Source organism: Entelurus aequoreus, linkage group LG21 (assembly GCF_033978785.1).
Source record: "Entelurus aequoreus isolate RoL-2023_Sb linkage group LG21, RoL_Eaeq_v1.1, whole genome shotgun sequence".
NCBI lineage: Eukaryota > Metazoa > Chordata > Actinopteri > Syngnathiformes > Syngnathidae > Entelurus > Entelurus aequoreus.
The window spans coordinates 43,746,147-43,769,420 of NC_084751.1; the positions used below are offsets into that span (position 1 = coordinate 43,746,147).

The 23,274-nt window shown below is 38.1% G+C and overlaps 1 protein-coding gene across 1 annotated transcript in view; it reads right to left on the reverse strand.

Annotated features, from left to right (window-relative positions):
- Window positions 1-23,274, reverse strand: part of LOC133638758 (protein turtle homolog A-like) — a 179,295-nt gene that overhangs the window by 62,486 nt on the left and 93,535 nt on the right. Inside the window, exons 9-13 of the mRNA XM_062031684.1 lie at window positions 18,929-19,074; window positions 14,334-14,476; window positions 6,316-6,456; window positions 5,011-5,127; window positions 1,532-1,682 (exon numbers count right to left, since the gene is read on the reverse strand). Coding sequence (XP_061887668.1) covers window positions 1,532-1,682; window positions 5,011-5,127; window positions 6,316-6,456; window positions 14,334-14,476; window positions 18,929-19,074 — 698 coding nt within the window. The remainder of the gene's footprint in view (window positions 1-1,531; window positions 1,683-5,010; window positions 5,128-6,315; window positions 6,457-14,333; window positions 14,477-18,928; window positions 19,075-23,274) is intronic.

Genomic DNA, 23,274 nt, shown 5'->3' on the forward strand with positions numbered 1-23,274 from the left:
TCCAGAATGGTGAAATGTGTTGAAGGTGGAATGGTTGGAATAGGTTGAAAAATGTGGAAATGGTGGAAGTTTGAAAAATAGCCAATTCATTTTGAATGGGAAAAATATCCCGGAATAGCTGGAATTCTGGGAAATCCGGGAATTTTTTTAGAACTGTTGATGGAGAGCACACAATTCCTGAACAGGCTGAATATTTTTGAAAAAAGGGTGGAAATTGGGCTCTGCAAAACCAGGAATTCAGGAAAATCCTGGATTTTTTTTTAACTTGGAAAAGGGGAAGTTTGAATTTCCACAATGGTGAAATCTGTTGAAGGTGGAATGGTTGGAATAGGTTGAAAAATGTGGAAATGGTGGAAGGTTGAAAAATGGTCAATTCATTTTGAATGGGAAATTTGTCCCGGAAAACCTGGAATTCTGGGAAATCTGGGAATTTGTCAAGGGAAAGCCTATTTGGCAATTCCCAAATAGGCTGTTTGAAGTTGGAACGGTTTGAATTGAATGAAAAATGTGGAAGGTAGAGCGCGGCAAAATCTGGAGAAGAAGAAGAATAAACTTTGTTTAAGAGGAATGTTTTGACGGTGGAAAGGTTGAAATGCGTTGAAAAATGTGGGAGGAGTAGTCGCCAGAAAAAAGGGTGGAAATTGGGCTCTGCAAAACCAGGAATTCTGGAAAATCCTGGAATTTTTTTTAACTTGGAAAAGGGGAAGTTTGAATTTCCAGAATGGTGAAATATGTTCAAGGTGGAATGGTTGGAATAGGTTGAAAAATGTGGAAATGGTGGAAGTTTGAAAAATAGCCAATTCATTTTGAATGAGAAAAATATCCCGGAATAGCTGGAATTCTGGGAAATCCGGGAATTTTTTTAGAACTGTTGACACAATTCCTGAACAGGCTGAATATTTTTGAAAAAAGGGTGGAAATTGGGCTCTGCAAAACCAGGAATTCTGAAAAATCCTGGAATTTTTTTGTAACTTGGAAAAGGGGAAGTGTACATTTCCACTGTGGCGAAATGTGTTGAAGGTGGAAATTTTTGGAGTAGGTTGAAAAATGTGGAAATGGTGGACGTTTGAAAAATGGCCAACTCATTTTGAATGGGAAAAATGTCTCGGAAAAGCTGAAATTCTGGGAAATCTGGGAATTTGTTAAGGGAAAGCCCGCGATTCCCGATTAGGCTGAACAGTTTGAAGTTGGAATGGTTTGAATAGGGTGAAAAATGTGGAAGGTAGAGCGCGGCAAAATCTGGAGAAGAAGAATAAATAGATGAAGGCTCCATACCAATAGTTGTCGACATGTTTCTATAGCGTTTATGTCCAAAGTCAACTCTACTTTGTAGTTTCTGTGTATGATTCAGGTATTAGAGTGATGCTGAAGTGGAGTCAATAATGTCGAGAGGTTCTATTTACTGTGCACATGAAAAGAAACACCTTTCAGAACTGCCGGCCGACCTCAATGAACACAAGTTTCGGGCTCAAAAAGCTGCTTAGTGCACCGTGTCGACTTTTTGCTTCTGTTATTTGTGGTTTGCACTTACCCAAAACAGAGATCAGAGTGTAGGCTTTTACCGAGGCGACACGGTTAGAAAGACCACACTCCCACTTTCCGTGATGGTCCTTGGCGAGGGGCCGCAGCAGCAATGAGCCGTCGGGTCTGACGGAATACGATATGCGACGAGCCAGGTCAACCTTTATGTCAGAAAAACGTAATAATAGAAAATTTAGCAAACAATGGAAAACTCTTTCACTGTACAAACATACACACATATTGTACATACACATGCTCATATACAGTACATACACACTAGGGCTGCAACAACTAATCGATTAAATCGATTAAAATCGATTATTAAAATAGTTGCCGATTAATTTAGTCATCGATTCGTTGGATCTATGCTATGCGCAGAGTTTTTTTTTTATTTTTATTTTTTAAATAATTTTTATTTTATTTTATTTAATTGTTTTATTTTATTTATAATAAACCTTTATTTATAAACTGCAACATTTACAAACAGCTGAGAAACAATAATCAAAATAAGTATGGTGCCAGTATGCTGTTTTTTTTCTCCCAATAAAATACTGGATAGGATAGAAATGTAGTTTGTCTCTTTTATCCGATTATTAATCGATTAATCGAAGTAATAATCGACAGATTAATCGATTATCAAATGAATCGTTAGTTGCAGCCCTAACACACACACTCATGCGTATAACCACATTTCAACAACAAAAAAAACACATTGTTGAACACAACATTTATAATTCAAAAACAGACAACATTTATTACAGGTCCCCTTTAGATGCTCTAAAAAAAATAACTTACCGTATTTTTTGGACTATAAAGCGCACTTAAAATCCTTACATTTTCTCAAAACTCGACAGTGCGCCTTATAACCCAGTGCACCTAATGTACGGATTTAGTTTGGTTGTGCTTACCGACCTTGAAGCAATTTTATATTATTTTATTCAGTGCAAACCTAATATCTGTCCGGTATACCGGTATTAGTGTAGTACCGCAATACTAATGAATCATTTTCGGTACAATACCGTCTCTGAAAAGTATCGGCAGGGCCGGCCCGTGGCATAGGCCGTATAGGCAAATGCTAAGGGCGCCGTCCATCAGGGGGCGCCACGCCAGTGCCACAAATGTTGGAGGAAAAAAATAAATAAATAAATAAAAGTTGGTACTATTATTTCTAAATACATAAAATAATCCCACGTTAATTAAAATGCAAAGTAAAGCCTATTTAATAGAAATATTATTTGTTACAACATTACGCCCCCCCTCCCCCTGCACGGTGCGGCCCCTCCCTTCCCGTATCATGACTCTTTTTGGACGTCACCACATCAAAAAATCAACACAGGATGTCAAAACGGCCAAAACTGTCAGGTGCCCAGGGAAGAAAAAATAGAAAAGAAGAGGAGGGGAAACGAGAAAAAGACAGAGGTAGCAGGTAGGTAACGTTAGCCTACATGAAATTATTTGTCTGTTACAGAATGTGATAGTAACCTGGCTTTTTAGCATTAAGCTAATGTTACATGATTCGGCAATTGCTAATCAATAAATAGCTAGTTCTGTTTTAACGTCGGGTTAATATTGTGGAGGGGGCTAAATTGTTATGGAAAATAATAATTTAACGTTAGGTAATTACAGTACTCCCTGGTGTACAGTAATTTGTAAGTCATTCTAGTTAATGCAATATTAAAAAGCACAAGTAGAGAACTCTGTAGGATCCCCTTTTTTTGTAATATAGTTGTTAAAGTCATACTGGTTTGATATCTTGTTTTGTGCAGTGCCTTATTTATATTGTATTTTTAATGTATGTTATGCAACTTCTTGACACGTTTTATTTTGTGTTTATGAATGTAAAAAATATTGTATTTCATATATTCATTTTTTATTTTTTGTATTCATTTATTTATCCATATTTTTTTTTAATCTTGTTAACTATTCTGATTTTTAATTTGCTTTCTTTAAGTAAAAAAAAAGGTCAAAGACAAAGTTATTCGGTTTCTTGTGAGTATATACACTTCACTGCCGATGTGGGGGGCGCCACCTAAAATCTTGCCTAGGGCGCCAGATTGGTTAGGGCCGGGCCTGAGTATCGGGCCCTACATTTGTGGTATCATCCAAAACTAATGTAAAGTATCAAAGAAGAGAAGAATAAGTGATTATTACATTTTAACAGAAGTGCAGATAGAACATGTTAAAAGAGAAAATAAGCAGATATTAACAGTAAATGAACAAGTAAATTAATAATCCATTTTTACAGCTTGTCCTTTATAATGTTGACAAAATAATAGGTGTATAAATGACACAATATGTTACTGCATACGTCAGCAGACTAATTAGGAGTCTTTGTTTGTTTGCTTACTACTAAAAGACAAGTTGTCTAGTATGTTCACTATTTTATTTAAGGATTTAACTGCAATAAGAAACAAATGTTTAATGTACCCTAAGTTTTTTGTTAAAATAAAGCCAATAATGCCATTTTTTGTGGTCCCCTTTATTTAGAAAAGTACCAAATAATTGTAGTACCGGTACCAGTACCAAAATGTTGGTATCGTTAAAACACTAGCGTGGAGCGTCATGTTTTGAGCTAGTTAGGAATTCCGCAAGACAAAGTAAATGTTAACGATATCCCAGTGTTTCCCACACATTCATGTATTTGTGGCGGCCCGCCACGAAAGAATTAAGGCCGCCACAAATAGATTTTTTTTTTTTTTTTTTTTGTCCTGTCCAGCTTCTCAGGCAAATCATATAGTTGATATAGATGCCCGTATCGGCTGTTCAGATTTACTTTACAAAAGAGAAGTGTAGGATCAAGATTTTTGGATCTCTTGTTCAGTGGATCAGATGTTTGATGAAGCTTTGTGTCTATCTACCACCACTACTGTTTTCTGTTTATTTGTTACTGACACCTCTGCCTCTGTTTCACTTTATGTTGCTGGTAAATAATATGGTTAAATTATTATAAAGTTAAATTATTTAGTATGCACTAATTAAAGGGGCAGAGCTTTAAGAGACATTTTAGCTTTTATATTTTTATAAGATATATTTTTTGTAAGAACCACAATTAATAAATATATTTCAGTGAATAACTTATTGTTCAAATCTGTCTATAAATATGTACATAAAGTGTTGTAATTATATTGTAAAATGGATGGATGGATGGACGTTTAAAACAAAACTGTTATTATTAATTAGTAAGTACACATTTTTTGAGCCTTTTTAGAGAAAGTCCTATCATTGTAGTACATTATGGAAATTACTCGATGATGTCACGGTGACCACGCCCATAGCCACGCCCCCACCGCCACAGGTATCTTGGCAGTTTATGGGAAACACTGATATCCTGTCCTCAAATTAGTACATTATGCAATCAGGAAATTACAAAGTCCATTTAATCCGGTCCCTATAGCAAGTTAATTAGCGCAGAGGGCAGATTCTACATCAAGTGGAACATTAAGTTGCTCTGTAATGTACTACAGTACTGTCATTTGTATCAGTGCTCACCTTGGTCCAGACGACTTTGACTGTGGCGTTGTTGTTTCCTTGACACGGGATGAGCAGGGTTCTTCCCACCTTTTGTTGGTACTTCTTCTCCGGAGCCGTGCGGAATGACGGGGGGTCCTGTGAACCGTCCAAAACAACACGGCTGAATCCTGGCACTTGGAGTAGTAACAATGGATGTGAAGACAGGATTAATGCCTCTTTGGACACGATTATCTTAATAACAGGAGGATTAGCCACACAATTAACTCCCTAATAGCGCTCCCATTGTGGTGAGGCTGAGCTGACTTCCATTAATGCCAGAGGGCACCAGCGTCGCAGTGAAAAGGTCAATGAAATGTTGTTCCTGTTAAGTTTTTAATTGACTGTGACAGACTAATCCTAAAATACGTGTACAGGGACGTTGTTGTTGAACTAGAGTGACACCTTCATTGGTCGGGGGTTGTCATATGTAAGAACAATCACTGTACAGAAATATAAAATGCCTTTCATGATCATTATGCTACATTATATAAAAAACTATAGGTGGTCCTCACTTAACGACACTTCAGGGTTACATTCATACTTGCCAAGCTTGAGACCTCCGAATTCTAATCCGTTCATGAATTAATATATATCCGTTCGGCCACCGTGTTCAAAGGAGAAGTCTGATCTACAAAATGTGCAGGCAGCATACCCCTTCCCCTTCCAGCTGTCCTGGATGAAATTAAATTATTTTTTCCAATCATTTTGGAACTTGCAAGCGTACTTCTTCTTCTTACTCGTCGTCGCCATGTCTCTTCTTCGTTCTTCTGCTTCGTCTCTGTTATGTTTTTGGACATTATTACGTGCCGTAGTTTTGAAGCAATGCATGATGGGAATCAGTATGTTGTGTGTCAGTGTATTAACAATAAACACACGCTGAGAAATAGCTCCGTGCCTTCCTACTTCCTGGGTTATAGATAAACCTATGGATAACAGAGACATATATAATAGTCTCCTTTTCAGGGGAGAGACATTACAATGGCTTGTCTGTTCTATTCGTCCATGTTGGCTCTCATATCCAATTTTTCCCTTTCAGCAAGCTTCTCCATGATGTGATCCATCTTGCGATTCAGTTCAGAAATGTAGACCACAAGGAAGTCTTTTACATTTACAAAAAAATAATCATAACATGACTCCTTTAATGCGCCCTATAATTCGGTGCACCTTTTGTATGAAAATAGACCTGAATAGACCCGCTCATCGGAAGTACGCCTTATAATCTGATGCGCCCTATGGTCCGGAAAATACGGTACATTAAAAAAAAACACTTGTGTAGACACCAACCTGCAAAATGACTTGAGTTGGTCCAGATGGTCCCATAGTGTTATAGCTGTTGTATGGGGTGCAGGTGTACACGCCCACTGCATCATCGTTGACTGTAGCCATAAGCAAAGTGCCTTCTGGTGTCAGGGTCCATCCTGGATACTGTGAGAATAAAAACAAAATTAAAAAAATAAGCTTTTAATTGACCCGGTACTTGTTTCGATGCACACTTTAATCAAGTTACAGCATTTTCTCCATTTTAGCATCGAGTCAGTAAAGTTCAATATTTGGCCAAATTACCATATTTAACATCCATTGTAACAACGTATACAGTCGCAATCAAAAGTTGACATACACTTGTAAAGAACATCATGTCATGGCTGTCTTGAGTTTCCAATCATTTCTACAACTCTTATTTTTTTGTGATAGAGTGATCAATCAATCAATCAGCTTTATTGTCCATTCTTACATGTACAAGACACATAAGAACTGAAATTACATTTTCGGCACAATCCCGCTAAGAGCAGACATACGTTACAGGGAGACAAGACGGGACCGCCAACGGATCAGCCTCACTTAGGCGCTCCTCAAAAAGGTGGGAAAAAGGTGACATTGGGGGGAGGGGGGAAGTAAAAAAAAATATCAGTCTGAGGCTGGACCCTCAGGAATGGTCCAGACTGAGTCCGAGGAAAAAAAAACCTCACATAGCATGGCACACATAAACAAGGTACATTTAATCACAACAACTCGCAACAAAGTCATCCAACAGGACCTTGGAGGCCAGCAGCTGCTGTTGAGCGCTGCTCAGCCCCCACAACCCCGGAGGAATAAAGCAGTGGTGAAGGCGTTGATTTGGGGAGGGGTATGTGCGTGCATGTATGCCCAATTAACTTGGGTGAGATGTTGGATTGTCTTTATGGGCCGAGGCCGGCCCCAAGAGTTCAAGAGTTCAAGAGTCCGACCCAGGTGCTTTTGAAGAAAAGGGAAAGGTCAAAAGCGTCCATCTTTGAGGAGTCCTCGGGGGAGTGTTTTCAAACAGCCTGTTCCTCAAGGCCATTCGAGGGAGTCAAATCGTAGATTAAGATGTTGTTTTTTTCTTCGAGCAGTCAAAACAATGACATTCCTGCTCTATATGCTGGCTCTGACAATTCCAATTTATTCTTTCTGTAACATCATCAAGATGGAATCTACCTTGCGATTCAAATCAGCAATCGCTCCAGTCTGTGATCCCACAGCACGACCCAATCCTTCCATTGCGTTGAACAGCCTGTTGGCCCCTTGAGTGGCTGCCATCGTCTTCCGAATTTGACGATACACCAGAGCAATGCCCAGCCCAATCAGCAAATGCCCTGCGATCACAGCTCCAAATAGGTAGATGTCTTCCACGTCCTCGATGGAAAGGACTGAGAGGCACATGATTCTCCAAGTATTCCAGGAATCTCTCACGTACCCCGCAGCAATGGTTCCATCAGGGCAGCCAGGCTCCCCCGAGCCTCTTTTCCTTGTCGAAAAGACTGTGTCAATTGCGTCGAGAGTCCAGTTGATCAAATTCATTTTGATGTTTAGATTTGAGGACAGCTCAAGAAAAGAGGCTTCAAAATAGTTCAGACAAGACAAAAAAACAAAGAGAGCAAGCAGGGAAGGAGGGAGCGGAGAGAGATGCGACCGCCCTCACCAGTGGCAAGACAGAAAAGGAGCACATACTTGTTGGTCACAAAAAAACATTCATTCATGGACTTGTTTCTTCAGCATTGTCCACACGTTTAAGTCAGGACTTTGGGAAGGCCATTCTAAAACCTTCATTCTAGCCTGATTTAGCCATTCCTTTACCACTTTTGACATGTGTTTGGGGTCATTGTCCTGTTGGAACACCCAACTGCGCCCAAGACCCAACCTCCGGGCTGAGGATTTTAGGTTGTCCTGAAGAATTTGGAGGTAATCCTCTTTTGTCATCGTCCCATTTAAAGCACCAGTTCCATTGGCAGCAAAACCGGCCCAGAGCATAATACTACCACCACCATGCTTGACGGTAGGAATGGTGTTCCTTGGATTAAAGGCTTTTCTCCTCCAAACATATTGCTGGGTATTGTGGCCAAACAGCTCAATTTTTGTTTCATCTGACATCACATGGACAAAGATAAGACCTTCTGGAGGAAAGTTCTGTCGTCAGATGAAACAAAAATGGAGCTGTTTGGCCACAATACCCAGCAATATGTTTGGAGGAGAAAAGGTGAGGCCTTTAATCCCAGGAACACCATGCCTACCGTCAAGGTAGGTATGGTGGATTATGTCAAAACGGGGGTTAAACTATGGAGTTATCTTTACAATGAGATAAAAGATTGTAGAAATATATTCCAATTGAAAAAAATATATAAAGACAGAACAATAAGATCATATATAGGCAGCCGTAAGTGTTTACATTTTGCTTTATATTTATTATTTTACTTATTTTTTGTCTGGGTTTGTATTTGTTTTGTAACATTCCGTGAGGTGTATATTACTGTTTTTTGTTCGGTTTGTACTTCATGAAGTTTTGCACTTCCTTGTTTTTTTTGTGTGTGTTTTTTGTTTGTTTTCATTATATTTGGATGTATTTGTTTGGTTTATATGTTTGTGAATCTGGGCTATCCCTAAGTAAGACTACTTGTTATGTTGAAGGGGGCAGGAAATATAAGATTTACTTCATCCTGTTCCTTCTCAGGCATAGGTGTGTAAATATGTGTTTAGTTGCTAAAGTTTAATTTGTCTATTGATCAAAAATGCACATCAGTGAAGGAGATAAATAAAAATAAAACAATAAATTAAAAAAGCATGGTGGTGGTAGTATTATGCTCTGGGCCTGTTTTGCTGCCAATGGAACTGGTGCTTTACAGAGAGTAAATGGGACGATGACAAAGGAGGATTACCTCCAAATTTTTCAGGACAACCTAAAATCATCAGTCCAGAGGTTGGGTCTTGGGCGCAGTTGGGTGTTCCAACAGGACAATGACCCCAAACACACCTCAAAAGTGGTAAAGGAATGGCTAAATCAGGCTAGAATGAAGGTTTTAGAATGGCCTTCCCAAAGTCCCGACTTAAACGTGTGGACAATGCTGAAGAAACAAGTCCATGTCAGAAAACCAACAAATTTAGCTGAACTGCACCGATTTTGTCGAGAGGAGTGGTCAAAAATTCAAGCAGAAGCTTGTGGATGGCTACCAAAAGTGCCTTATTGCAGTGAAACTTGCCAAGGGACATGTAAGCAAATATTAACATTGCTGTATGTATACTTTTGACCCTGCACATTTGCTCACATTTTCATACTAAATTCATAAAACAACCAAACTTCATGAATGTTTTTTTTGTGACCAACAAGTATGTGCTCCAATCACTCTATCACAAAAAAAATTAGACTTGTAGAAATGATTGGAAATTCAAGACAGCCATGACATTATGTTCTTTACAAGTTGTGGAGGGGGGGCGTGGCCTGCGGGCCTGCCGCGGAACGGGGTGTTCAAGGACCGGCTTTAAAGACAGCGACAGGTGAGTGGATGGCCCAGGCCGGGCCTTGTTATTTAATCACCTGTCGCCTTTATTAGCAGCAGCCGGGATGAGACACGTTGTCGGAGCTGGAGTGGGAGCGAGAGAGAGAGAGCGAGACACGGACAGAGAAAAAGACTTTTGCTGGAAACCAGAACACTCGCACCTTGTGAGGAAAAATAAAACAGTGTTGTCACCCCGATCCGGGCTCTCGTGACAATGTTTGGTGGTCCGAGGAACCCACTGGAGGGCAACCTCCACACAAAGTGTATGTAAACTTTTGATCGCGACTGTATACAAGTCGTGTGTCGGTAGAACGCACTGACTCACGTAAACCAGCTAGGACAGGCTAACCTCCTCCAACCTCAGAGGACAAAGCTGCAAACTATGCTGCTCCGCCGCTCACAGTCTGTGGAACGCTCTCCCTGACCACCTGAGGGCACCACAGACTGTGGATGTTTTTAAAAAAGGCTTAAAAACCCTTCTTATTTAAAAAAAAAAAAAAAAAAAAGCCTTTTTATAGAGATATGCATACTAGTTCTAGCTATTAGGCTGTTCTAGTTTTTATTTTTATTTTTTTATTTTATTTTTTTTAAATTATTATTATTTATTTTTTAATACACTGTACCACTTTGAGGTTGTTTGCTCAATGTAATGTGCTTTTTACAAATAAAATCTATTATTATTATTATTATTATTATTTTTGTTTAAAACGTCATTTGACCGATGGGATCAATTAAATGGTAATTCGCCGTTTCTAAAGTGGTTGACAGGAAGTGGCTTTGAACGGAAATATAATGCATGTTGGACCTCTGCAGCCCTTTGAAGAGCTCTCTGGTTTTTTTTAACCCTCGTTCAGGAAAAAGGCATCAAACACAAGAAAGGACGTGTCTTTTGTCTGATGGATCTCAGGTCAGCGTGGCCATTAAACGCACCACAATAAGTCTGTGACAGCGTGTTGTTACCGTGACCGTGAGCGCTTGTGACAACAGCGACACGGCTGAGTTAATTGGCAACAGCCTGACTTTTAAAAGCCTTTGTGCCACACCGCAGGAGATATATCACACTTCCGGTGGCCTGTCTTGTCCACGGACGTGTCTGTCACCACCGAGCAGAGTGTGAACACGTGGGGTGATTACATTAAGTAGATTTTCCAAACAAAATCAAAGTACATGTTTTAGAAGTGCTGTCAAATGTCTGGTTTCACCGGGTTCTTCTGACCACCAACCACGGACATGACAGCAGCGTTCAGTGTTTCGAAAAAGGTTTTATTTTTCAATAAACTGTCTTTCTTGTCCTTTCCAGCCATGTCCAATTTATTTGCTCGCTTTCGCTCTTCCCCCACCTGAGCACACAAATGGTTTCTCTTTCTCTCGCTGCGTGCTCTGCCATCCACCAACAACACCCGCTCTCCTTCCCGACTGCTGCCTTTAACAGAGCGACAGGTGATCAGACAAACACTCACAGCTGTGTCGTCTACGCACCTGCCGCTAATCTCCAGGCCGGTCCTGACACGCCCCGCTTCTCCGCAGGCCCGCAGGCCACGCCCCCCCACAGAATTGTTTTTTTGTTTTGTTTTTTAAATCAGACTAATCCCACTTTTAAATGTTGGATTACTAATGACTAATCACATCTTATTACTCGCTCGCATCATTTAAAGTAACTTAAAAAAGACCCCAATTTTTGGACACTATCTTATTGTCAGAAAGAAGCATGTACAGTCAAAACCAATTGGGTGATTATTCCGCGTTAGGGTTGTTACAGTATACTGGTACTAGTATAGTATCGCGGTACTAATGAATCAAAAACGGTGCCATACTCTGTTTGAAAAGTACCGCTTCCCGAGCATGACGGTGCATCGTCACGTTGTGACATTGACATTGTTGGTTTTTCGAGCAGAGGAGCATGTTCGGCAGCGCACACACACAGAGTACTTACAAGCAGACACAGTGTGTAGACAGAAAAGGGAGAATGGACACATTTTGGCTTAAAAACTAAAGATAAAGGTGAAGTTATAACACTGAAACGCCCTCAGGAAGAGGTGCTTTAAGACATGGCTAGCTAGCTAGCTGCGTGTTTTAGTAAAAATGGTAAATGGGTTATACTTATATAGCGCTTTTCTACCTTCAAGGTACTCAAAGCGCTTTGACACTATTTCCACATTCACCCATTCACACACACATTCACACACTGATGGCGGGAGCTGCCATGCAAGGCCCTAACCACGACCCATCAGGAGCAAGGGTGAAGTGTCTTGCTCAAGGACACAACGGACGTGACGAGGTTGGTAGAAGGTGGGGATTGAACCAGGAACCCTCAGGTTGCTGGCACGGCCACTCTCCCAACTGCGCCACGCCGTCCCCCGTTTTAGCTTCTAAATCACTAATCCATGGCGACAAATAAAGTAAGTTTCTTACAAGTATCATTATCACTGCAGGACGAGGAATAACTAAACATGTTTCACTACACACTGAAGGAGGATACAATAGCTCACCGGCGTCACAATGTAAACAAACGCCATGGGTGGATCTACACCTGACATCCACTGTAATGATACCAAGTATAATAGCGTATCTAGTCGATACTACTATTACATTGATATTTTTTATCGTCACAAAATGTTTTTTACTTTTTTTCTTAATTCATATTATGTTTATAAACTCAGTAAACACGTCCCTGGACACATGAGGACGTTGAATATGACCAATGTATGATCCTGTAACTACTTGGTATCGGATTGATACCTAAATATGTGGTATCATTCAAAACTAATGTAAAGTATCAAACAACAGAAGAATAAGTGATTATTACATTTTAACAGAAGTGTGGATAGAACATTGTGGAGGGAGGTGTGGCCAGCGCGCTTGCAGGAGCAAAGGTCACAGCCGCTGTCTATGGCGCTGAGGACGAGCGCCATCAGACAGGGGCGGGGCATGTGCTGACGGAGAGACACAGCTGGCAGGTGATTAGATTTCACAGGTGGTACGTGTTAATCTAACCATCTGTTGTCTTTAACAGTAAGCGGCCGAGGGCAGGAGGAGGAAAGGATACGGATGTGGCTGAAAAGTCAGGTCCTGCTGGAGAGAAAAGTGCGAGAACATTCTATGGAAATTAAACCATTGTTAAAAACTGCAAGTTTGGCTCTTGTGCCGTGTGTAATAGTGGAACGGGTAGTAAGCGACTTCCACAAACATGTTGAAACGGAAAGTAAGCAGATATTAACAGTAAATGAACAAGTAGATTAATAATCCATTTTTACAGCTTGTCCTTTATAATGTAGACCAAATAATAAGTGTATAAATGACACAATATGTTACTGCATACGTCAGCAGACTAATTAGGAGTCTTTGTTTGTTTACTTACTACTAAAAGACAAGTTGTCTAGTATGTTCACTATTTTATTTAAGGACTAAATTACAATAATAAACATATGTTTAATGTACCCAAAGATTACTTTGTTAAAATAAAAACAATAATGCCATTTTTTTTGGTCCCCCTTATTTAGAAAAGTACCGAAATGCATCGAAAAGTATCAAAATCCATTTTGGTACCGGTAGCGGTACTAAAATATTGGTATCGGGACAACCCTAATCTGCGTACATACATAATTAATGCGATCATTTATTGTGATTAATCACATGAGTTAACTCGTTATTTTTAACAACCCTAGTTTTTAAAGGGAACTGTACTTTTTGGGGAATTTTGCCTATCATTCACAATCATTATGAAAGACCATGTACCGTATTTTTCGGAGTATAAGTCGCACCGGCCGAAAATGCATAATAAAGAAGGAAAAAAACAGATATAGGTCGCACTGGAGTATAAGTCGCATTTTTGGGGGAAATGTATTTGATAAAAGCCTACACCAAGAATAGACATTTGAAAGGCAATTTCAAATAAATAAAGAATAGTGAACAACAGGCTGAATAAGTGTACGTTATATGAGGCATAAATAACCAACTGAGAACGTGCCTGGTATGTTAACGTAACATATTATGGTAAGAGTCATTCAAATAACTATAACATATAGAACATGCTATACGTTTACCAAACAATCTGTCACTCCTAATCGCTAAATCCCATGAAATCTTATACGTCTAGTCTCTTACGTGAATGAGATCAATAATATTATTTGATATTTTAAGGTAATGTGTTAATAATTTCACACATAAGTCGCTCCTGAGTATAAGTCGCACCCCCGGCCAAACTATGAAAAAAAAAACTGCGACTTATAGTCCGAAAAATACGGTATGTATTTGCGGTCCCCTCCAAGGTTTCTCATTGTCATCCCATTGGGTTGAGTTTTTTCTTGCCCTGATGTGGGATCTGAGCCCAGGATGTCGTTGTGGCTTGTGCAGCCCTTTGAGACACTCGTGATTTAGGGCTATATAAGTAAACATTGATTGGTTGATTGATTGATTGATTGAGTAAAAAATAAAATGAACAGGCATTCAAACAGATGCAAGATGCATGTAGATCTAATATTGTTGAACAAAGAGTCAGTTCAATCAGTTTCTTACCAAGGAGAGATCAAGTGCTTCTCCATCCTTGGACCACAGCACACCCAGCAGAGGAGGCTGAGCTAATGAGGAGCAGTTCACCATCCCGCTCATGCCCGCAGGAAGATAGCTTTCCTCCGGCATGGGAAGAGCTTGTGCTGGATCTGAGAAAAAGAAAAAGCATAAAACGACATTATTTTTATTTTGTTTCAATAACCACAGCACGCTATTTCATTGACATGGAGAGTCCCATCCTGGCGAGACTACAACGTGACTTTGGATTGTTTGCAGAACAGATGGATGAACTATACTCCTATTTACATGCGCTTCCCACAAAGGAAGTTTCTCCAGGTCTAAACGGCACTTATTTATTCAGTCGTGTTGAATGAATTACACGATCAATCAAGCATGTAATTGAACTATGAGTCATAAATACTGCATATGTCAAATAACAACCATTTGTCATGGCCTAGTGGCCTAACGGCTTTCGTTAAAAGAAAGATTTTTTCACCAGGAAATGAACGAACACGACTGACAAAGTTACAGCATTCAGATGGATTTTCATGTGTGATTGGTTGAGACTAAGACTGTGATCACATTGCAGCTCAGTTTCCATTAGTTTAGTTAGCTCCATCCTATCTTGCTGATTGTATTGTACCATATGTCCCGGCAAGAAACCTGCCTTCAAAGAACTCCGGCTTATTAGTGACTCCCAGAGCCCAAAAAAAGTCTGCGGGCTATAGAGCGTTTTCTGTTGGGGCTCCAGTACTCTGGAATACCCTCCCGGTAACAGTTAGAGATGCTACCTCAGTAGAAGCATTTAAGTCCCATCTTAAATTATATTAGATCCACTATGAACTGGACTCTCACTATTATGTTAGACCCACTATGGACTGGACTCTCACTATTATGTTAGATCCACTATGGACTGGACTCTCACTATTATGTTAGATCCACTATGGACTGGACTTTCACAATATTATGTTAGACCCACTATGGACTGGACTTTCACTATTATGTTAGATCCACTATGGACTGGAATCTCACTATTATGTTAGACCCACTATGGACTGGACTTTCACAATATTATGTTAGATCCACTATGGACTGGACTCTCACTATTATGTTAGATCCACTATAGACTGGACTCTCACTATTATATTAGATCCACTATGGACTGGACTTTCACAATATTATGTTAGACCCACTATGGACTGGACTCTCACTATTATGTTAGATCCACTATGGACTGGACTCTCACACTAATATGTTAGACCCACTATGGACTGGACTCTCACACTATTATGTTAGATCCACTATGGACTGGACTCTCACTATTATGTTAGATCCACTATGGACTGGACTCTCACTATTATGTTAGATCCACTATGGACTGGACTCTCACTATTATGTTAGATCCACTATGGACTGGACTCTCACTATTATGTTAGATCCACTATGGACTGGACTCTCACTATTATGTTAGATCCACTATGGACTGGACTCTCACTACTATGTTAGACCCACTATGGACTGGACTCTCACTATTATGTTAGATCCACTATGGACTGGACTCTCACTATTATGTTAGATCCACTATGGACTGGACTCTCACTATTATGTTAGATCCACTATGGACTGGACTCTCACACTATTATGTTAGATCCACTATGGACTGGACTCTCACTATTATGTTAGATCCACTATGGACTGGACTCTCACTATTATGTTAGATCCACTATGGACTGGACTCTCACTACTATGTTAGACCCACTATGGACTGGACTCTCACTATTATGTTAGATCCACTATGGACTGGACTCTCACTATTATGTTAGATCCACTATGGACTGGACTCTCACTATTATGTTAGATCCACTATGGACTGGACTCTCACTATTATGTTAGATCCACTATGGACTGGACTCTCACTATTATGTTAGATCCACTATGGACTGGACTCTCACACTATTATGTTAGATCCACTATGGACTGGACTCTCACTATTATGTTAGATCCACTATGGACTGGACTCTCACTATTATGTTAGATCCACTATGGACTGGACTCTCACTACTATGTTAGACCCACTATGGACTGGACTCTCACTATTATGTTAGATCCACTATGGACTGGACTCTCACTATTATGTTAGATCCACTATGGACTGGACTCTCACTATTATGTTAGATCCACTATGGACTGGACTCTCACTATTATGTTAGATCCACTATGGACTGGACTCTCACTATTATGTTAGATCCACTATGGACTGGACTCTCACACTATTATGTTAGATCCACTATGGACTGGACTCTCACTATTATGTTAGATCCACTATGGACTGGACTCTCACTATTATGTTAGATCCACTATGGACTGGACTCTCACTACTATGTTAGACCCACTATGGACTGGACTCTCACTATTATGTTAGATCCACTATGGACTGGACTCTCACTATTATGTTAGATCCACTATGGACTGGACTCTCACTATTATGTTAGATCCACTATGGACTGGACTCTCACTATTATGTTAGATCCACTATGGACTGGACTCTCACTATTATGTTAGACCCACTATGGACTGGACTCTCACTATTATGTTAGATCCACTATGGACTGGACTCTCACTATTATGTTAGATCCACTATGGACTGGACTCTCACTATTATGTTAGACCCACTATGGACTGGACTCTCACTATTATGTTAGATCCACTATGGACTGGACTCTCACACTATTATGTTAGTTCCACTATGGACTGGACTCTCACTATTATGTTAGATCCACTATGGACTGGACTCTCACTATTATGTTAGATCCACTATGGACTGGACTCTCACAATATTATGCTAGACCCACTCGACGTTGGCAATATTATAATAATATTCGGAATTTTATTTATCAAAATTATACCAAAAGTCATCATTTTACTCAAAAAATGTCACTATTTTACAAGAAAAGTGGGCAATATTGTGATAAGTCACCATTTTATATGTCAAATGTCACCATTTTGCATTCCATCCATCCATTTTCTACCGCTTGTCCCTTTTGGGGTGGCGGGGGGGGGGGGGGGTCGCTGGAGCCTATCTCAGCTGCATTGGGGCGGTAGGCGGGGTACACCCTGGATAAGTCGCATTAAAAAGTAATAATTTTACATTAAAAAAGTAGGGATGTCCGATAATGGCTTTTTGCCGATATCCGATATGCCGATATTGTCCAACTCTTTAATTACCGATATCAACCGATACCGATATCAACCGATATATACAGTCGTGGAATTAACACATTATTATGCCTAATTTGGACAACCAGGTATGGTGAAGATAAGGTACTTTTTAAAAAAATGAATCAAACAAAATAAGATAAATAAATTAAAAACATTTTCTTGAATAAAAAAGAAAGTAAAACAATATAAAAACAGTTACATAGAAACTAGTAATTAATGAAAATTTGTAAAATTAACTGTTAAAGGTTAGTACTATTAGTGGAGCAGCAGCACGCACAATCATGTGTGCTTACGGACTGTATCCCTTGCAGACTGTATTGATATATATTGATATATAATGTAGGAAGCAGAATATTAATAACAGAAAGAAACAACCCTTTTGTGTGAATGAGTGTAAATGGGGGAGGGAGGTTTTTTGGGTTGATGCACTAATTGTAAGTGTATCTTGTGTTTTTTATGTGGATTTAATAAAAAAAACAAAAAAAAAACAACAACAAAAAAACGATATAGATAATAAAAAAACCAATACCAATAATTTCCGATATTACATTTTACCGACATCTCTAAAAAAAAGTCATAATTTTACGAGAAAATATTGCTATATTACAGAAGCAGAAATAATATGATAAATTGTTCCCAATTTTATAAGAAAAAAAGTCGACACATTGTGAGAAAATCACTACTTATTGTTAAAAAAAAAAATAAAACTGTGAATTTTTTTAATATTAATAACAGAAAGAAAACAACCCTTTTGAAAGAAACAATCAATCAATCAATCAATCAATGTTTATTTATATAGCCCTAAATCACAAGTGTCTCAAAGGGCTGTACAAGCCACAACGACATCCTCGGTACAGAGCCCACATAAAATATATAAACAAAATAAAACAACCCTTTTGTGTGAATGAGTGTGAATGGGGGAGGGAGGTTTTTTGGGTTGATGCACTAATTGTAAGTGTATCTTGTGTTTTTTATGTGGATTTAATAAAAAAAATAAAAATAAATAAAAAACAAACAAAAAAAACGATACTGATAATAAAAAAACCAATACCGATAATTTCCGATATTACATTTTACCGTATTTATCGGCCGATAATACCGGCAGACCGATATTATCGGACATCTCTAAAAAAAAAGTCATAATTTTACGAGAAAATATTGCTATATTACAGAAGCAGAAATAATATGATAAATTGTTCCCAATTTTATAAGAAAAAAAGTCGACACATTGTGAGAAAATCACTGCTTATTGTTAAAAAAAAAAAAAAAAAATTGTGAATTTTTTGTTTGTAATTGGTTTTTAATCTTCATTAGTTACTTCAAGTTATTATAGTATGCTGTCCCTCTATTCATATTTTATTTTCACACACACACATACGTACGCATGACTGTAAGGATGGCAGAGGCGGTGGGAGGCACTAGCAGCCCGTTGGTTGGAGCGCAGGTGTAGTTCCCAGAATCCTCTGGGGTGAGCGTGGAGATGAGGAGAGTTCCATCCACCATGATCTTCACACGCGACTTCAGAGACCTTCAGGGGAGGGAAAAAACATGCAAAAAAAACAACAACTGGCACATTCAGAATCACAGCGAGACTTGCAGCTCATTTGTGCTTTTCTATGCTCTCAACTGTGTAGGTGTAGGTGACTTATTTGTTTCTCTGTCTTTATTGCACTGTTCCCCAAGGTGAAGATGGATGTTAAGAAAATGTAATTGCTGTTTGTGTAGGAAGAAGACTTCCTACTTCTTCTTTTTTTTTTTTTACAGAGAAACCTGTGACTGGCGTAAGGTTGCACTAGTTCCATACATTGCAAAAAGTGAAATCTAAGTAAGATGAAATATGTCAGATTTTATGTTAGAGTGTTTTACTTATTTTAAGTGTTTTGCTTAGGGATGTCCGATAATAAATGCGTTAAAATGTAATATCGGAAATTATCGGTATCGTTTTTTTAATTATCTGTATCGTTGGTTTTTTTTTGTTTTTTTATTAAATCAACATAAAAAATACAAGATACACTTACAATTAGTGCACAAACCCAAAAAACCTCCCTCCCCCCATTTATTTCCGTTATCAATATTCTGGTTCCTACATTATATATCAATATATATCAATACAGTCTGCAAGGGATACAGTCCGTAAGCACACATGATTGTGCGTGCTGCTGCTCCACTAATAATACTAACCTTTAACAGTTAATTTTACAAATTTTCATTAATTACTAGTTTCTGTGTAACTGTTTTTATATTGTTTTACTTTCTTTTTTATTCAAGAAAATGTTTTTAATTTATTTATCTTATTTTATTTGATTCATTTTTTTTTTAAAAGTACCTTATCTTCACCATACCTGGTTGTCCAAATTAGGCATAATAATGTGTTAATTCCACAACTGTATATATCGGTTGATATCGGTATCGGTAATTAAAGAGTTGGACAATATCGGCATATCGGATATCGGCAAAAAGCCATTATCGGACATCCCTAGTCCTAAATGATCTCAGTAAGATATTACAGCTAGTTGCTGAGATTTGATGACCTATATTGAGTAAAACATGCTTGAAACTAGAATATCAACTGTTGCAAAGCTGTGTCATTAACACTCACAAGTATAAAACTACTTTAAAAAAAAAAAAATCATGACTTTGACACAATTGTGTCTCATAATTAAAACGGATGACAGCCAAATGGACTTTGCTGTTTTATTTCCAATGAAACAATAGAAAACACATACTCATATAGTAGTACAGTTGGCACAGTGCAGTAAACGGACAGTTAATATTTAAACATATAACAAGTGACATTTTTAACAATTTTGAACAGAAATAGTTCATGCACATTCAGGTAAATTCCTCAAAATTACAATTAAAACTATTTTGGCTGGGGGCCGGGCTGTATATACACTACCGTTCAAAAGTTTGGGGTCACCCAAACAATTTTGTGGAATAGCCTTCATTTCTAAGAACAAGAATAGACTGTCGAGTTTCAGATGAAAGTTCTCTTTTTCTGGCCATTTTGAGCGTTTAATTGACCCCACAAATGTGATGCTCCAGAAACTCAATCTGCTCAAAGGAAGGTCAGTTTTGTAGCTTCTGTAACGAGCTAAACTGTTTTCAGATGTGTGAACATGATTGCACAAGGGTTTTCTAATCATCAATTAGCCTTCTGAGCCAATGAGCAAACACATTGTACCATTAGAACACTGGAGTGATAGTTGCTGGAAATGGGCCTCTATACACCTATGTAGATATTGCACCAAAAAGCAGACATTTGCAGCTAGAATAGTCATTTACCACATTAGCAATGTATAGAGTGTATTTCTTTAAAGTTAAGACTAGTTTAAAGTTATCTTCATTGAAAAGTACAGTGCTTTTCCTTCAAAAATAAGGACATTTCAATGTGACCACAAACTTTTGAACGGTAGTGTATGCGCACTAATTGACTGAAAGAGCACGCACTTGGCGCGATGATGTCATGTTATCCATGGAAAAATGCATTTTTAGACCATATGATTTGCCTGAGACCCCGAGAGTAACAAGCGGTTGCCTTGTTGCCTTTCCATTAAGAACAATAAACTAGTTTTTAGTATAAGTCTGCTGGTTTCAAGAAATGTAATGCCGAGCGCATATCATTATGTCAAGATAATGGCACTAGCATTTACTTCATTTAAGAATATTTTTCATCATATTAAGCAAAAAGGTCTCTTTTTTTTTTTTACCAAGAAAAGTGCACTTGTTATTAGTGAGAATATACTTATTTTAAGGTATTTTGGGGTTCATTGAAGTTAGCTAATTTGACTTGTTTTGGAAAGTCTTGACAAGCCAAATGTTCTTGTTCTATTGGCAGATAATTTTGCTTAGTTCAAATAAAATACCCCTCATTTTTGTATTTTTTTTTTCTTGTTTTTGAACACTGACTTTTTGCAGTATGGGGCAGGGGTCCCCAACCTTTTTTGCACCACGGACCGGTTTAATGTAGGCATTATTTTCAGGGACCGACTTCCCACTTGTGAAAAATAGAAGTCACTATAACACGGAATTAGTGGGAGGCCTGGGCTTGTTTCTTTGCAATGAGATGCTGATGGAAATCAGCCTTTGGCTACAATCTGTCAATTTTATATATATTATATATTTATATATGATATGTTCCTTAATGTGCATTGTATCATGTCACAAATGGAAACTTCCTATGCAGAGTTTTATTGCACATCTATAAACAAGCTCATTGGTGTGTCTAGTGCACAGGTGTCAAACTCAAGGCCCGGGGGCCAGATCTGGCCCTTCACGTCATTTTATTTGGCCCGCAAAAGCCCGGACATAACATGTGTCAATAAAATACCTTATTTTTTCTTTCTTTACTTTCTTATTTTCTTACTAAAGGTATTAGGGGTTTTTTTGTAGTTTGACAGGGGGGAAAAAAGGTGTCCAATATTGCAACAAATATTATATCATCTAACTTTGTTGGTCAAAATCTAAATAAATACTTAAATATCTGCTTAACTTATGGTTCCGAAGCAAGTTATCCATCAAATTGTACACTATAAAAATGACCAATAGGTTTTACTGTAAAATTTAGGGAGTTTTTTAAATTTATTTTGAATTTTTTTAATTTATTTGTTTATTTGTAATTGTTAAATTAAAAAATTTGAAACTAAAATAAATGTTACATTTATTTTACTACACCAATTTTACGTAAAACTCTCACTATTTTCCAAGTAAATCATGCTTAATACCACACCTAAAATGTACAATCAAAACAAACATTTTACTTTAAGAAACCCTATCCAGCTCTTTTCAGTGGCTTTCAAAAGATCCCAGTGAGGCATGTGGAATGTTTCTATTAGTAATCCGCTTGTGTACTGTACATAGTAAATCTGCATTCTTCTCCTTTTGGCCGACATGTTCGGAGAAGTCTTGTCGAAACCGAATCCTACAAAAAGTGTGGCCTACAAAAACGTTGTTTTTTTTATAAAAAAAAAAAAGGTCATAAACATTTTGTTTATTGTTACATAAAAAATATATATAGCTCAAAAATAAATTCAAGTTTTTCAAAGATTGTTGTCAGTCAAATGGAAAAAAAGATGATTTATTGCATTTAGTATGATAATATCAGTCCACATATCGAATGTTTCTCCTGTGATTAAATTGCCTACTTGACTAATAAACTAATAAAAGGGCTCTGGGGTATTTTTGCAAAGTACAGTTCATTGTGACCTTTAAAAACTGCAGACAAGTTTAATTCAAATAACATAACATCGCATTAAATACAACAGAATAGAAACACAACTTTATGTTGTCATTGCAGAATGTAAATTAATTTGCAAAGGGCACACTAGAAAGGGAACCGCTTTTATCAAAGTTGTGTCATTCCTTAAAATTAGTAACAAATAGTGACAATAATCACTCACAAGGTGGATTATAATTACCGTGTTTTTCGGAGTATAAGTCGCACCGGCCGAAAATGCATAATAAAGAAAGAAGAAAACATATATAAGTCGCACTGGAGTATAAGTCGCATTTTTTGGGGGAAATGTATTTGATAAAAGCCAACACCAAGAATAGACATTTGAAAGGCAATTTAAAATAAATAAAGAATAGTGAACAACAGGCTGAATAAGTGTACGTTATATGAGGCATAAATAACCAACTGAGAACGTGCCTGGTATGTTAACGTAACATATTATGGTAAGAGTCATTCAAATAACTATAACATATAGAACATGCTATACGTTTACCA